The 15217-nt window shown below is 40.5% G+C and overlaps 1 protein-coding gene across 2 annotated transcripts in view; it reads left to right on the top strand.

Annotated features, from left to right (window-relative positions):
* Positions 1-15217, top strand: part of ITGA6 (integrin subunit alpha 6) — a 76749-nt gene that overhangs the window by 33334 nt on the left and 28198 nt on the right. For both annotated transcript variants that reach the window (XM_080798593.1, XM_080798592.1), the window contains exons 2-9: positions 1813-1937; positions 3358-3437; positions 4958-5213; positions 6860-6991; positions 10049-10259; positions 10986-11179; positions 11295-11383; positions 12086-12204. In XM_080798593.1, coding sequence (XP_080654719.1) covers positions 1813-1937; positions 3358-3437; positions 4958-5213; positions 6860-6991; positions 10049-10259; positions 10986-11179; positions 11295-11383; positions 12086-12204 — 1206 coding nt within the window. The remainder of the gene's footprint in view (positions 1-1812; positions 1938-3357; positions 3438-4957; positions 5214-6859; positions 6992-10048; positions 10260-10985; positions 11180-11294; positions 11384-12085; positions 12205-15217) is intronic.

Genomic DNA, 15217 nt, shown 5'->3' with positions numbered 1-15217 from the left:
TGGAATATGTGTGTGGCAGTCCTGTGGAGACGCCTGTGGCCCTTTACCTTGCCCCTACCTTCTGCCAAGAAAACTTTCAGGCCCCAGGGACCCTGCCTTGGTCCTAAGTCTCCACTCCAGTTCTCTGTGTTGGTGCATGCTAGTCATGCCTTTGGATGTGGGACAGAGTGTGGGGTGGAAGTGGGCTGTGTCTGCCATGCAGGGATGTGGGAGGAGGGATCGTGCTAGGGACGTGTGTTCCCACGTGAGCCAGCCCTCATTCTAGAATGCCGTGCTTCACTGGCCCTCCCTGGACAAACTCTTGCCCCTTCCCTGTTTTTTGAGTGCATTTCCTTCTGTTGCACCTGCTGCATTGTATCAGTTTAAATTTTTGTTGTTGTTAAATTCTTTATTGGGATCAGAAAGACAGGTGGGAGGGACTGTTTTGTTTGTAGGGTTTTTTGGGTGTGTGTATGGTTTTTTGTTTTTGCATCTGAGATCTGTGGGTTTCTTAAAGGCTGGGAGTGGCTTGTTTTCTGTTTGAGGAGTTGTTGGTTCACATGTGTGTATCCAGCTCTTTCCCCCAGCTCCAGCCTCATTTCTCTGTCCCCTCAGGTGTGCTCCTTCCCTTTGTTACTGTTCCTAGCTGTTCTGAGAGCCAGCCAAACCCACAGATGTGTGTAGACAGCATTATCAAAAGGAGCCCTGCAGAAACAGTGGGTTTCTGAAGATCCCTCCTGGCTGTGAAACTGAGATTTTTAAGGCTTGTGGGTTGGGATTAGGGTCTCCTCTTAACGGAGCTAGCATCACTGGGGAGGGAGGGAAGAAGGCATAGTAGGATACCTAGTACACCGGTCATGCCGCCCAGACCCTCCCTGCCATGTCTGCGCCAGACTGATGGGATGATGGTGGCTGAACCCATTTGGGTCAGGAGTTCCCAGAGTAAGAGCTGCTCCGGAAAGGCAGAGAAAAGAAAGCACGAGAGCCAGGCAGAGGGAAGGAGACTCAGGCCGGTTGTATCTTGGGTAAGTTTAGGTTCTAAACAGTATTATTAAAAGATAAACTAACTAAGGCATATTAAAAAAAACTTTACGAGTTGGAGCAAAAATCAATAGGAATCTGGCAGCGGCAGATTGGAAGTGGTTAGGAGTGCTCTGCCAACAGGTACCAGGGGAAAGTCTCCTACAGAGAAAGTAGAAAAGCAAAGAAAAATTATTTAATCAGCTGTAGTTTAAAGCCTGGTTGGCTTTATAACCTTGAGGCATTTACAGGCTTAGATAACTGCCACGTCATTAAGCCACATGGGCCTAATGGCCTCCTTGTTTAATTAATTAGACATATGTGAACCGAAGATTCAGTGTCTAGCCAAAATTACCTTTGAAAAATGCCTCAGGAAGGCATAGTGTTAGATGTTGACATATCATTGCTTGTTAAGTTTAATGGGGCCATTTTACCCCTCCAGTGTATGTTGAGTTCCATATGTCCTTGAATTAGGTTTAGGGGTCATGTTCTATAAAACGTATCTTTTAAAACACCAGAATCCTACTCTGAGAGGTGCTGATACCATGAGAGATGGCACACTTTTCACGTTGTTTCAACAACCCCTTTCCGGGCTTGACTGGCCTAGCTGTGTGTGTGTGTGTGTGCATGTGTGTGTGTGTTGCAGGGACCAGCCACAGGACTCCACCTTTACTGTCCCTAGCACCTAAGCCAGCAGGGTATCTGGGAACTCTTGACCATGAATAATGCTGACATCTCCATATCTCGGTTCTAACTGAAATGTTAATTGTGTTTGTTAAACTCAATTCTCCAAATTCTCTGCTTTGTCAACAGGCTGCTGGTGGGGGCCCCTCGGGCTGCGGCCCTTCCACTGCAGAGGGCCAACAGAACAGGAGGCTTGTATAGCTGTGACATCACCTCCCCGGGACCTTGTACACGGATTGAATTCGATAACGATGGTGTGTCCTTCTGTCCTCACTTTGTCCACTTGGCCAGACCCCACTTGCCTTTTCCATGAGGAGGGAGGGGGAGCCCAAGCCTTTGTTCTTGGAGAGAGAGCCTCTCTTAAATACATGTCTTGACGTTTTCTACTTTTAAAATGACGCTGGGATGCATACCGACTTGCAGCCCTTCCTAAGCTTGCTTTCTAAAACGATATGGTGTATGGATGTCGCCATCTAGTGTTGTGCTGAGGTTCTACAGGAGGCTGTTGAAAAACTAAATTCAGAGCAGCAAAGAAAATTGTACATAGCTTGTAGTTGGCTGCCAAAAGTTCTCGCTTGCTGTTAAAATATTTGGGAGAAAACTGTTTTAAATATCAGAGCTCTCTAAAGTGAGAGCTGACCATCATGGATAATTTTGCCCTCTGGCTCCAACAGAGGCTTGTCTTGTGAGGGATCTATGCTGAGCCGAGCAGTTAGTGTACTGGGAAGCTCCAAGCGAGCCAGATTTGACATACTTGGTCTAAGTAGATTTGCAGATTCATGTTTATGTTCTTCTCTTTTTCATCTTTTAGAAATAACATTTGGTTTTTTCTTTACTGATTAGAAAATGATATATGTTAATTGTGAGAAAGTTGCAAAAGACATCAACCTATATAAAGAAAAACTCCAAAACCATGGGTAATCTAGACATAATCACTCTTTAACATTATGGCATTTTGGCTTCGCTCTACTTAAAGTTGTTTAGTTTTCACATTTTTGTAATGATTCAAGATAAAAAAAGTGCCTGTCTTCTCACTGGGGAAGGCAAAACTTTAGATATAGATTGATACTGAAATAAACACATACATGATGGTGTTTGTGGTTTCTCTCTTTTTTGCGGGGGAGAGGTAAAAACTAAATAAATTGCTTTCTTTCTTGGCATTGATAGAAAGATGTAAAGTGAATCTGAGGCCTTGTCTTCTCTCCTCCAGGAAAGAAAAGAATAGTGCATACTGTTAATATGACAAATTTAGGACTATGTAGAGACGTGCCCAGTTCTTGTTAGTTTGGATGACAGTTGGAGTTTGGAGACTGGATTTTCACATCACTGCTTTAAGCCGCATATGTTGGAAAGCTACCCCTGAGTCTTATAATTTTCAAATAGGTTTTTGTACTCAGGATCCTGGTTGTCAGAAAGAGTGTAGGGCCACCAGGTAAAAGCTATATAGTTTATGTAAAGAATCTTAAGAAGGTTTTTACCAGGAACCACTTACCGGTTTCTTCAAAGGAGAAATAATTTTTCTGGATTGAGTAACTGAATTTACTAAGGAGCAAGACTTGGAACCTAGGCAGAGTAGAAACCATCTTGTGTTTGTGTTCCTCTCTTGCTTCATTGCCTGCTTCAGTGACTTTGAAGTCCTAACTGTGTGTACGTAACCTGCGCTGCTTTCCACAGCGGACCCTTCATCAGAAAGCAAGGAAGATCAGTGGATGGGGGTCACCGTGCAGAGCCAAGGTCCAGGTGGCAAAGTTGTGGTAAGTGTGGAGAAGCGTGCCTATTCCACAAGGTCTGAGCTCCTGTCGTGTGCCAGCACCAGGCCGACAGCAGTGCGCAAGGCGGGCAGAGCCGCTGCCCGCCCCGTGGACAGTATGGAGGACTCGCTGCTTTACAGCAGGAATTGATGTCAAGAAGAAATCAGGCATTATTTTTTCTGTGCTTCCTAAAGATGTTATTTATTTATTTATTTATCTGAGAGAGAGCGCAAGCAGAGGGAAGGGCAGAGGGAGAAGGGGAGAGAATCTCAACTGGACTCCACGCTGAGCATGGAGCTTGACTCGGGGCTCGATCCTGTGATCCTGAGATCCTGACCTGAGCTGAAACCAAGAGTCAGATGAGTAACTGACTGAGCCACCTAGGCGCCCCTCTGTGATTTCTGATACACTTTGAAATAGTCATAAAACCTGCTTTTCTTTAGAGCTTTCAGACTTAAAGAACTTATTACTATACCTTCACTGAATATTCCTAAAATGCCAGCTAGTCTTTAGAATGCAGGAGAAAACTAGACGTGGTTTATGTCCCCGAAACTATGTGGCTTTTTTAGATGAGTTATAAAGAACATGGGAATGGTCATGGAAAGTAAGAGCAGGTAATTTAAAAGTCTGGTTGTTTGTTCTGAACATCTTCAAATATAAGTAGCAGTGGAGGAAGAAAGGGGTTTGTTCAGTGGATTGTGGGAGGTGGCCTTGGAAATGCCTTCCAGGCTGGATCACGATACTCTGTCTCTATCTCCTTTAAAATCTGGTTACTCTGACAAATTGATACAGGATTTTGAAAAAAAAATGAGAATTTTACTGAACCCTGAGTTTTGATAATCAAGAGATCATCATTACAGGAAATCAACTTAGCTATCAAAAAGTCTGTTCAGCCTGTGTTGTATGGAAAGTAACCATGAATACCTTGTAAAATTATAAAGAGTATTTTGTTTTTTCTGGCAGTGTAATTTTCTCTGCCTTTTAAAATAACCTTAATCTGAGCTTAGAGTACAAGTTAGGACTGATTATAAGGAAAAGATAGTGTGGGTAAAAGGGAAATGTCTTTGTTTTAGCTATGTCTGCCTGGTCCTAGGAAAATATGTCCGTGATTTCTCCCCTCTGGGACATAATTACAAATTTTCACCAACATACTGATGGGAAAGTTTATACGGCCAATAAAAGCCAATTAAGAAAATGAGAGAAGATATTTCCCATTGTTTATGTGACAGGTCAGTTTACAAATACATTGCCTGTGGATTACAGACTAGCATTCAGTATTTGGACTGGAGCATTATCCTCCAGGCGAGAGTAAGACAGAAGTCCTAGTTGTGATATGCTAGATTGTGGTCCCCTCGTGCCACTTTGGAGAACCGTTGCTGGTTTTGGATACCATTCCAGGATGAGGGACATGTTTAACATCCTATTTGGAATTAAGCTCTCTCTATTACAAATTGATAAAATGGTCACTAATAAGCGTAAAGTCTGTAAAAATGAATGGGCTGCTTTATTCCATCTGTTTGCAGACATGTGCTCACCGATATGAAAAAAGGCAACATGTCAATACAAAGCAGGAATCCCGAGACATCTTTGGAAGATGTTATGTCCTGAGTCAGAATCTGAGGATTGAGGATGACATGGATGGAGGAGACTGGAGTTTTTGTGATGGCCGATTGCGAGGCCATGAAAAATTTGGTTCTTGCCAGCAAGGAGTAGCTGCTACTTTTACTAAAGACTTTCATTACATTGTGTTTGGAGCCCCGGGCACTTACAACTGGAAAGGTAGGACATGTATTTATAGCAATAGAGATTAGAATGACTGCATAATTTCTGTTACACGCACCATGATTGAGTACATTTGAAGTTAAAACAAAATGTTACAAGGCACTTGTATATTAAAGAAGTAAGGTAGGATTTGTAATCTCTCAATTATATGATTTCAGAAACAGTGGTGGAAATGTATATTGGAAGATATGTTTACCCTCTCTCAGCAATTTGCATTAATACAAGTAGTTAACTTTCTTCTCTAAGAATATAATAATTAACATCCGTAGTTTTTTCCGTTTTGTATTTTCCTGTTTCTTGAGGCTGAAAGTGTTTTAAGTTTTAATGCTGGCAAACATTTCATTTTAAGGTAGTGATCTGAAAACAAAATAATTGTGTGGTGTCATGTACAAGTAACAGTATATTAATACAGACATTTTTTTCATTATATCTTAAAAGGCTATGTTTTGCTAGTAAAGCAGAGAAGTTAGAAGGGTAGATGATAAATTAGGGCATTGTGAGATGATAAATTTAGATAATTTATGGGAAAGTTGTTTAATGGTATCATTTAATTATGATTGTGATGTGGGCAAAAGGAGACACTGGGAGGGAGTGGGGAGAAGGGCCCTCAGTTTGACTGAGTTTAACTTCTCTCAAGAAATGAGGCAGGCATAGAAAATCACTGTGTTACAAAGGACAGTTAACTCTAATGCATAATGAAGAGAAATGCATAGGATTTAGACATCAGACATTTTTCTGAGAAATTTATTAAAATAAATGTGTTATAACATTTTCTGTAGTTAAGAAAAACTTAGGAAAATTTTCCCTTTTGCACTCAAAAACTCCCAACTTTGAATTTCTATTAGAAATAATCCTTGAGGAACATCTTTCTCTTTATGTCATCCGTAGTAACCTTTGGGAGGAATTTCCTTTGGCCTCCCCACTCCCAACATAACAGTATTTGTCAGGTTATGTTGACCTCATCCGAATAACGCATAGAATTTAGGAATAGTTTTGCCATAGCGAGAATAGATGCCATTTATGGTTAAAATAACAAAAACACCCACTAGTTATGTATGTATGTATTTATGGGAAACATCTTTTACCTGCTTTATAAACCCTGATTTAAAATGTTACCGTTTTTAAAAAGTCACATAGTGGGCTTACTATATGAAGTCTTCTCTTTTTAATTGTTAATTTTGAAAATTTTAGAAAGATGAAATCTTGGTTCAGGTGGTTTGGAGAAAGGATCAAAACATTTCAGCTTTATACTCTAGTAAAGTAGGTAAATTGATGGTAGGATGACAGACAATACAAAATACATCAGGCTCATGTAATTTCTAAAAAGTTACTTTCTCTAGATTTAGTTAACGAAGTAAACATTTCATTTTCCATCCGGTTTTGTGGCATTACAGAGAATTCCTAAAAATGCATGGGGCATTTTTTTTTTCATTACTAGAACAAACTTCTTTGTAAAAATTCACATAAACATGATTCTTTAAACTTTAATAACCTCAAAAGCCCTCTATTTCCTCTGCCTTTCTTCCTCCAGACTCTTCTTCTTGTCCTTATGAACGTGAGGCATGTGTATTAGGAACCATCTCTTTTATTTTGTTCCATCTTCATGGTTTTGTTGTTTTTTTTTTGCCATTTCATTTCTTTAGGCATTGTTCGTGTAGAGCAAAAGAATAACACTTTTTTTGACATGAACATCTTTGAAGATGGGCCTTATGAAGTTGGTGGAGAGACTGACCATGATGAAAGTCTAGTTCCTGTTCCTGCGAACAGTTACTTAGGTAGGAATGAGCTCAGCTGGTATGCCCGCCTTTCCAGATGCCTCAGTGAGACCCTGTCCTCCCAGGACCCTGGACCTCGAGGCTGAGAATAGGCCAGGAGGAGCCAGGGGCCTGTGGCTGCGCTGATGGGAATTGGATTTAAGCTTTGGTGATCCTGAGGTAACCTGGGTGATGCTTGGGACTCTTCCCTTCTGACCTGGGCCAGCAGTGGCCTCTGTAACTGGGAACAGGCTGTTGGTACGGGGCGGCGGGGCGGGGAGAGGCAGGGATGTCGGCAGTGAGCTGAGCTGCCTCCTCTCTCCCTCCAGTGCCTCTTTCTAGAGATACTCTTAAGAGCTACATTTATGAAGTTACTCTGAAGTGGCAGGTCAAGACGTCCAGGTCCTTCCTTGGTGACTGTTGTTCTCCAAGGGTCAGCTCTGCTTCCGGACTGGGGCCCCCCTGTCACAGGCCCCCTGGCGGGTGGCATGGTGGCTTTCCAGTGGCAGCTGAGCAGCACTGCCAGAGCAGCTTGGAGGACCCCCAGACTGTGTCTAAGTGCCAGTTCCCTAACTCCTCAGGCTCATTTGCATTACTAATGGGTGTCCTAAATTATTCGTGTGCATTATGGTAATTACACAAAGGCTTTTAAAAGCTTTAATTCTTGGTATGAGTTGACATAAAGAATAATTACTGTACATTTCTTGGGAAAAAATGTAAAAAAATCTCCTAAACCTAAATAGTGACCTACTTTTTTTTTTTTTTTTTTTTTTGTTAAAAAGTACCCCTGTTCTAGAGATGTTACTGGAACAATGGAAGGTAAAAAGTAAAAACACAAGAATAATTCTAAACAATGTGTTAGTAAGCATATTCTAAAACTGTTCTAATTATAGAGATATACATGAGTGGTACTGTTAATTAAAAACAAAAAAACAAAAAAACAAAACCACAACTTTTCAGACACTGCTTCTTCCAAATAAAAAATCTGGTGTGAGGGCATAGAAGAGGGCAGAGAAAAGTTAAAATTACCACTTGTTAAGTGCCAACCATGTGCTGCGTTTATTGCTATACAAGACGTACTTGACCTTCCCAACAATATTATAAAATCAGTATGATTATCCCTCTTTTGCTGATGGAAAAAAACTGTGACCTAGGGAGATTCATTTCTTAGTCAAGGTCACACAGTTGCTCATCCCTCAGCCAAGGAAAGAAAGGCTCGTGGAAATGAGGCAGGATGCGAAGCAGCTGGGTGTGTGAGTGAGTGCTGGGTCAGTGGCTTTGCAGGACACAAATGGGACGCAGACGCCATCCGTTTGCAATCTCAATTACTCAGTATGGTTTTTCAGGGTAAATACCATCAACACACAAGTATGTTCTTTGAATATATTTTAACAGGCAGCCTCTCATCAAATGTGTTATTTAGGGATTATTTTTGATGAGAAGTAATTTTAAATTAAAATTTAATGTAATGGTCAAGAAACCTGGTCAGGGTTTTCTGGTCAAGAAACCACCACTTTGGTCTTTAAGATAGATGCCCATGGATTTTTACAAACAGTTGCTCTTGGAGCATTCGAGACGTTAAGGTGTATTTTATTAAACACATTAGCCCCTTTTAAGAGTGGGTTGCCTCAAAAGAGGCTGCCTGGAGGTGGAAAGAGTCCAGTTCATGTTATCACATTTTTGTTGTCCGTGCTGTCCTTGTGTCTGTTGTTTCAAAAAAATCAGTGGGCTTGAGGAAGCAAGTGATCTGCTTGTGGTTTTGGAAGCTGGTGAGGCTGGCCAGCCGGAGGCGGGGGTAGCCACCTCGTGCAGCGGGAGTGTCGGGAGCTGGCAGGCCTCTTACGAAGCGTAATTGCTTTCTCTTCAATCTTTTCCGTTCCATGCGTGTGTCCAGGCCTGCTGTTTCTGACCAGCGTTTCCTATACAGATCCTGATCAGTTTGTTTATAAAACACAGCCTCCCAGGGAGCAGCCCGGCACATCCCCCGATGTGATGATGAATAGCTACCTAGGTTTGTGACCTCTGAGATGACAAATAAATTGTCTTGGTCATGGTCATTTAAAGAAATTTTTTGGGGGGGGGGAGGGGATCCATACAGAGCATAAATCTTTTTATTTTCTATTTCATTTCGAGTGAAGCACGCTGAAAAGCATGCCAGGCTGAGGCTCTGCCGCCAGGTAGTTTGCAGAGCTGGATTTGATTACATCACCCTGTTCTAAACTCGGAGCTCATCATATTCTCCAACTCACTTCACAGTTTGAGAACTGCAACAGTAGTGGTGAAGCTTTTTGTAAATCACAATAAGAAGGGTGAGCATCTGCTTCCCCTCCCTATAGGAAGATTTGCTCAGTTTGAATGGTTTTGACAGAGGCATTGATATGCACCTGCTGGCAGATCTCGGTCTGTTATCTGACCCCCCCCAGCTGATGCTTTCTAATTGGGCGCCTCACGTTTTCTGCCCTCAGAACGAGTACGTGATTGTCATCAGTGAGAACGTGCTCACCTCTATTGTTTATACGAGGTTCTCAAATACTCCATCTCACCGGTCATGGTCTTGTTTGCATGTTTGTGTCTGAGAATTAAGTTGGTCTGAAATACTGAAATGCTGTCTGTGGTAGATGAAGGATATTAGCATTTGTTTTACCAAGGAGACTGATGAATGTGGAAGTTACTAATCATTACGTTATAGCAGAACCCTATGACGTGCCCTCAGGTATGTTGGTCTGTACTTTCCCATGATAATTTAGGATCTAGCTTGATCTCCTTTTACAGTTCTAGTATCAAAGTAGAGTGCGAACAGCTTCGGGAGATGCGTGTTTCATGATTCAAGTTATACATATGCTAAGTAGCACAGGTAATTTCCATGAAAAAAGTCTTCATGTGTGTCACAGAAAGCCATGATCCTAGCCTACTGCTTTGTACTTGGGTCAAACTCTTTCATGTTGTAAGTACGACAGCTGCTAAAAAAGGCCTGGAGGGGGAGGGGTGGGGAGCCAGAGGCAAAGGTGGTGATGGCGTTACCGTGTTAGATGCCTCTTGAAATACACGGTGACCTTAACTATTACTTTGTTTTTCTAGGCTTTTCTTTAGACTCAGGAAAAGGTATTGTTTCTAAAGACGAGATCACTTTCGTGTCTGGTGCTCCAAGAGCCAATCACAGTGGAGCTGTGGTTTTGCTAAAAAGGGACACGAAGTCTGCTCATCTCCTCCCTGAGTACATCTTTGATGGGGAAGGTCTGGCTTCTTCATTCGGATATGACGTGGCAGTGGCGGACCTTAACAAAGATGGGTAAGTGCGTCTTCGGTTACTTTACATCTGCCTAGAAACCGTTGGTTCTTGGGCATTTTTCAGTCTTGAGAGGAGCCATCCTTTCCGGTTCGTTGACTCAAAGAATATTTTTGCTGCCAGATCTTTACCCTCCTGCCACGTCTTTATCACTTGTATTTTGGCTGCAGACATTCATTACCTTCCTCAGGTTATTTACATTTTCAGTTTTCTGTTTTCACTCATATTTTGGGTCTGTGAGAATTAAAATATGGAAAAACATTAACTCGAAAAATGACACCTACGTGGTTCTTCTGTGGCTTCTCATGAGGCTGTGAGAGCATCCAGAATGTCCTTTTAAAAACCGGGATCGGCAACAAAGTAATAGTTATGTCTGGTGGTGGAGGTTTGGCGGGTGGGTGGAGGGGAGCAGAGTCTGTGCACTCTTGTTCCAGCTTGGGGCCTGTCTTCAGGTTCTTCCCATTGGTACCTTCCTCTGGGCATTCATCGTGGGCTATTGTGTAAAATGTTTTACCTAAACCTAAACACTTACATACCTAAACATTACATTACCTGAACATTACATAAACACACCTACAAAAATGTTTTAATGGATGAGAAATCAATTCCACATTTGAGATCCTTTCTGTGTCCCGTCTCTGTGTCCTTAGTACCTGGGCTGATGGCATTCTCTGTGAGCTCGATGGTATTTTAGCCGACGGTTCAATTTAACCCTCATTATGTTTTTAGGTGGCAAGATATAATTATTGGAGCCCCACAGTATTTTGACAGAGATGGAGAAGTTGGAGGTGCCGTGTATGTTTACATTAACCAGCAAGGCAGGTGGAATAAAGTCAAGCCTATTCGTCTTAATGGAACCAAAGATTCTATGTTTGGCATTGCAGTAAAAAATATTGGTGACATTAATCAAGACGGCTACCCAGGTAATAGATTGTGAAATAGTTATGATGCTCACAGGCTGATTATTTGATTGCCCAAAATAATGAATGCTTATGGCATCATACTGGGATGTTTGTTGAAATATTACGTTGTCAACAGATATTGCAGTTGGAGCTCCCTACGATGATATGGGAAAGGTTTTTATCTATCATGGATCCCCGAATGGAATAAATACCAAGCCAACACAGGTAACCAGACAGCCTGGGTTTCTACAATGAGGGTTTCCGCGTTTTGCCGTGTAGTAGGATATTGGGTTTATGTGCATTTTCATGCTACTCATGTTTGATTGACAAATCTGTAATAGTATGAACTTTGTGCTTTTTTAAAATGTACCATTAGAAGATAGCTTGAAAATAGATTTAATATAAGCACATCATTGCATTTATTTGTAAAATTTCTTAGATAAATTGGGAATCAAAGTAGTCCAAAGAAAAAGACTGTTTTACCCAGATAGCATAAATAGATGGAAATGTGAGTTCTTTCCATTAGCGGGATACTAACTGGAGGTAAAATGGGCAAAAAACCCAAACAAACAAACAAACCAGATGGTTGTGATGACATGGAGAATTGAGATGCCAAAAATTTAAAATTGCTTTTGAGAAAAACAAGACATTTGGAGGGCAGGTAGAGAGGTTTGGTATGTAGTAAAAGAAGCTCATCAAAAATTGGCCTCTTTATCCTTTGAGATAGAATGTAAATCAGATGACTTCTATGAGATAAAATGTATGAAGTGTTGGAGCACATGTGTGCTTATAATTTATTTATAATTTAGTATAATTTGTAAGTAAACTCTTAGACTTCAGTTTATGAGGAAACATTTGGCTTGTTCAAAGTACCAAGAAGTTTATTTTGGTGGCCCATTATTCATTCTGATGCCCTGTTCATTTCAGATTCTTGAGGGTAAATCCCCTTATTTTGGATATTCAATTGCTGGAAATATGGACCTTGATCGAAATTCCTACCCTGATGTTGCAGTTGGTTCCCTCTCAGACTCAGTGGCTGTGTTCAGGTGTGTGATCTCTGACTTCAGTTAAGTAGGTTCAATATTCAGGTTTCGCTCAGATTTTGACCTTTTTAATTGAAAATCCTAATACCCATATTTCAAAGTTTAAGATTTGTATGGATTTTGAAGATTTTTTAAAAAAGTGATATAACAATGTGAAAAGAACTATTTTGTAATGGCTCGCTAATTTTGAATTGAGAAAGAAATCAGAACTGGTGAAAATTTTTACTTCATAGGTACTTTTAAAACCTTTTATTTTCTTCAAAGAGGAAACATAAAATTTGACAGTACAAAGAATATAAGGAGGGAAATAAGAACCCCCCTGTCTTTCACTGTCCATTAGTCAGCTCCAAAATTTTGGTTTATATCCTTTTAGTCTTTTGTGTTCTGTGAGTGCATGTGTATATTTAACAAAACGGAGCTCACAGTGTACGTATTGTTTTGTAATTTGCATTTGTCTGTAATGCCTTATGGACTTTGTCCACGTCAGTGAGTTTATGGTGCACGGGGTCTTTTCCCCTGTCCTTGAGCACTTTTCTGCGATGAAGTTACTGGCTGCCTGTAAGGTGTCACGAGGCTGGATCTAGTTTATTTAACCATCACCATACTGTCCTTGGATATTTATGTTCCTTTCAGGATTGTTTGTTTTTTTTCCTGATACACCAGCTGGCCAACATCCTTTACTTTTGTTCATGTCCTGAATTCTTCCCTCATGATAAATACCCAGAAGTGAATTTGCTGAGTGGAGGGCATATGTGTTTTCAGACTTTAGATTCAGATTCACCAAAATGACCTCCAGAAAGGCTGCCTTGGTTTGCCCATCAGCTTTGCTTGCGTCCCCATTTTCCTAGCGAATTTCATCACGGTTGGGACTCACCATTTAACATCATTTATTTCATTTGTAATTCAAGAAGTAGCACATTCTTGTAAAAAAGTTAATACACAGTTGTGGAGAATGCAAGTTCCCCAATATTCCCATCATCCACAAGACAACTTTGGATAGTTTTAGGTATCTTTCTGCTTTGAGGGCTTCCTCAAAGGGCCATTCTCACTGCTCTAACCTGGGTCTTAAAAATCTAGTCTCTGTTGGTTCTCTCTTTTTGTCAGTATAGACACATCAATCTTGTTTTTTTTTTTAACAAGCTAATATTGTTCCATTATAAGCATTTAATCTTCAATTAATGGAATTTTTAGTCTCTGACCTTTAGCTAATATAAATAGTGTGCTACAGAATACTATACATCTCTACGTGTTTTTTTTTTTTTTTTTTTTTTTTGTAAGAAAAATTCCTAGAAATAGAATCCCTGGGATACAGGTTAGAACATTTTTGTATTAATACATATATCTACAGAGAGGTTGTAACAGTTTATGGTCATGGAAGCAAGCTGTGAGAAAGCCTTATTTCCTCACACCCTTAACAGCATCAGACATGATGAATCTGGTTTTTGCTCGTGTGCTCTGTGACCCCATCCTTTGGCTGAATTTGCATTTCTTGGATTCTTAGAGTTAACCATTTGGGTTTTTCTTTCTTTCTTTCTTTCTTTTTTAAAACTATTTGACTTTACAGTTAATTTAATCTTAAAGACATCTTTAAAGATATTTTATTTTATTTTTTTTAAGATTTTATTGAGAGAGCAAGAAGGAGGGAGCACAAGCAGGGGGGAGGGGCAGAAGGAGAGTGAGAAGCAGATTCCCTGCTGAGCAGGGAGCCCGATGTGGGGCTTTATCCTAGAACCCTGAGATCATGACCTGAGCCAAAGGCAGATGCTTAACTGACTGAGCCACCCAGACACCCCTCTTTAAAGATATTTTAAATGGGTGTTAATGTACAGTGAGTCCCTAAAGAGGAAAAAAAGAAAAGAAAAAAACCCCATCATTACCCTGTAGAATTCCAGAGAGTGTCAGGTAGAGAGGTAGCCCCAACATCTAAAATATAATCCTAAGCCAAACTCCTCAGTCTTATAAGAAACTGATGCCAGGAGGACACTTCTGAAGAGAATAATGTAAAAAAAAATACAATATATGTATGTAGAATGTAGTGTAGAATATCATAGAAAAATAGTTTTCTGGTTAGATGGCAAGATCTATGAAAAACGAAGAACCACCACAGAAGTTGGAGATGGCAAGAGTAGGAGACAGGAAAAGAAGTAGAGACGAGTGTATCTGAGATGTTAGTGAGGACAAAGGAAGTTAAAAAAAAAAGTTAACTAAATGAACCGTGTGTAAGTGATTGAGAAAAGAGAGACCTCAGGAAAACATGGCTAGCTCCGTAGTGGTTTGCGTTGGTGGTTATACGTATCTGTCCTAGGAACCCAGTGACCTTCTGAACTGTCACACTGGGTACACTAGTGTGTGGTACTGTGTGCCTTCCAAGGTTAACATGTTCAGCCTGTGTTCTGTCTGGTGGTTCTCAAACACTGCCTATAATATGCCTGTTTCTCTTTGTTCCTATACATATTAATCTTAAAATATTCAATGTTTATTAAGATTTATTTATTTTAGAGCATGCACGAGCACAGGCAGGAGGGGCAGGGGAACAGGGAGAGGTTCTCAAGCAGACTCCACGCTGAACGTGGAGCCCATCGTGGGGCTTGATCCCATGACCCTGAGATCACAACTGAGCCGAAACCAAGAGTTGGATGCTTAACTGATTGTACCACCCAGGCGTCCCTTAAAAGTGTTTTTAAAAGGTAGAAGAATGTAGACCATTCATCAAAATGCAGTTTGCATTTCTAGTTGAGGTATAGCCCTCAGGTATCAAGAAGACTTGACTTCCTGTACCAGAATTTGCTTACCATGTTTTCACAGCACACAGCCTGTTTTTAGTGAGTTAATAAATATTTGCTTCTGAATATAGCTGGTATATATATTAATATTTAATATTAATATTTAATTATATTTAATATAAATATATTAAATATTAAAATACTATTTTCCTGTCTTAATAAGTAGGTTGAGTATGAACCCTGTGGACTTGTTCCTGGTTTCTTCGGAGATAGCACAGAAGAAAATTTTAAAA

This window comes from Martes martes, assembly GCF_963455335.1.
Source record: "Martes martes genome assembly, chromosome: 3".
Taxonomy (NCBI): domain Eukaryota; kingdom Metazoa; phylum Chordata; class Mammalia; order Carnivora; family Mustelidae; genus Martes; species Martes martes.
This window is presented reverse-complemented; position numbering and strand designations above follow the sequence as displayed.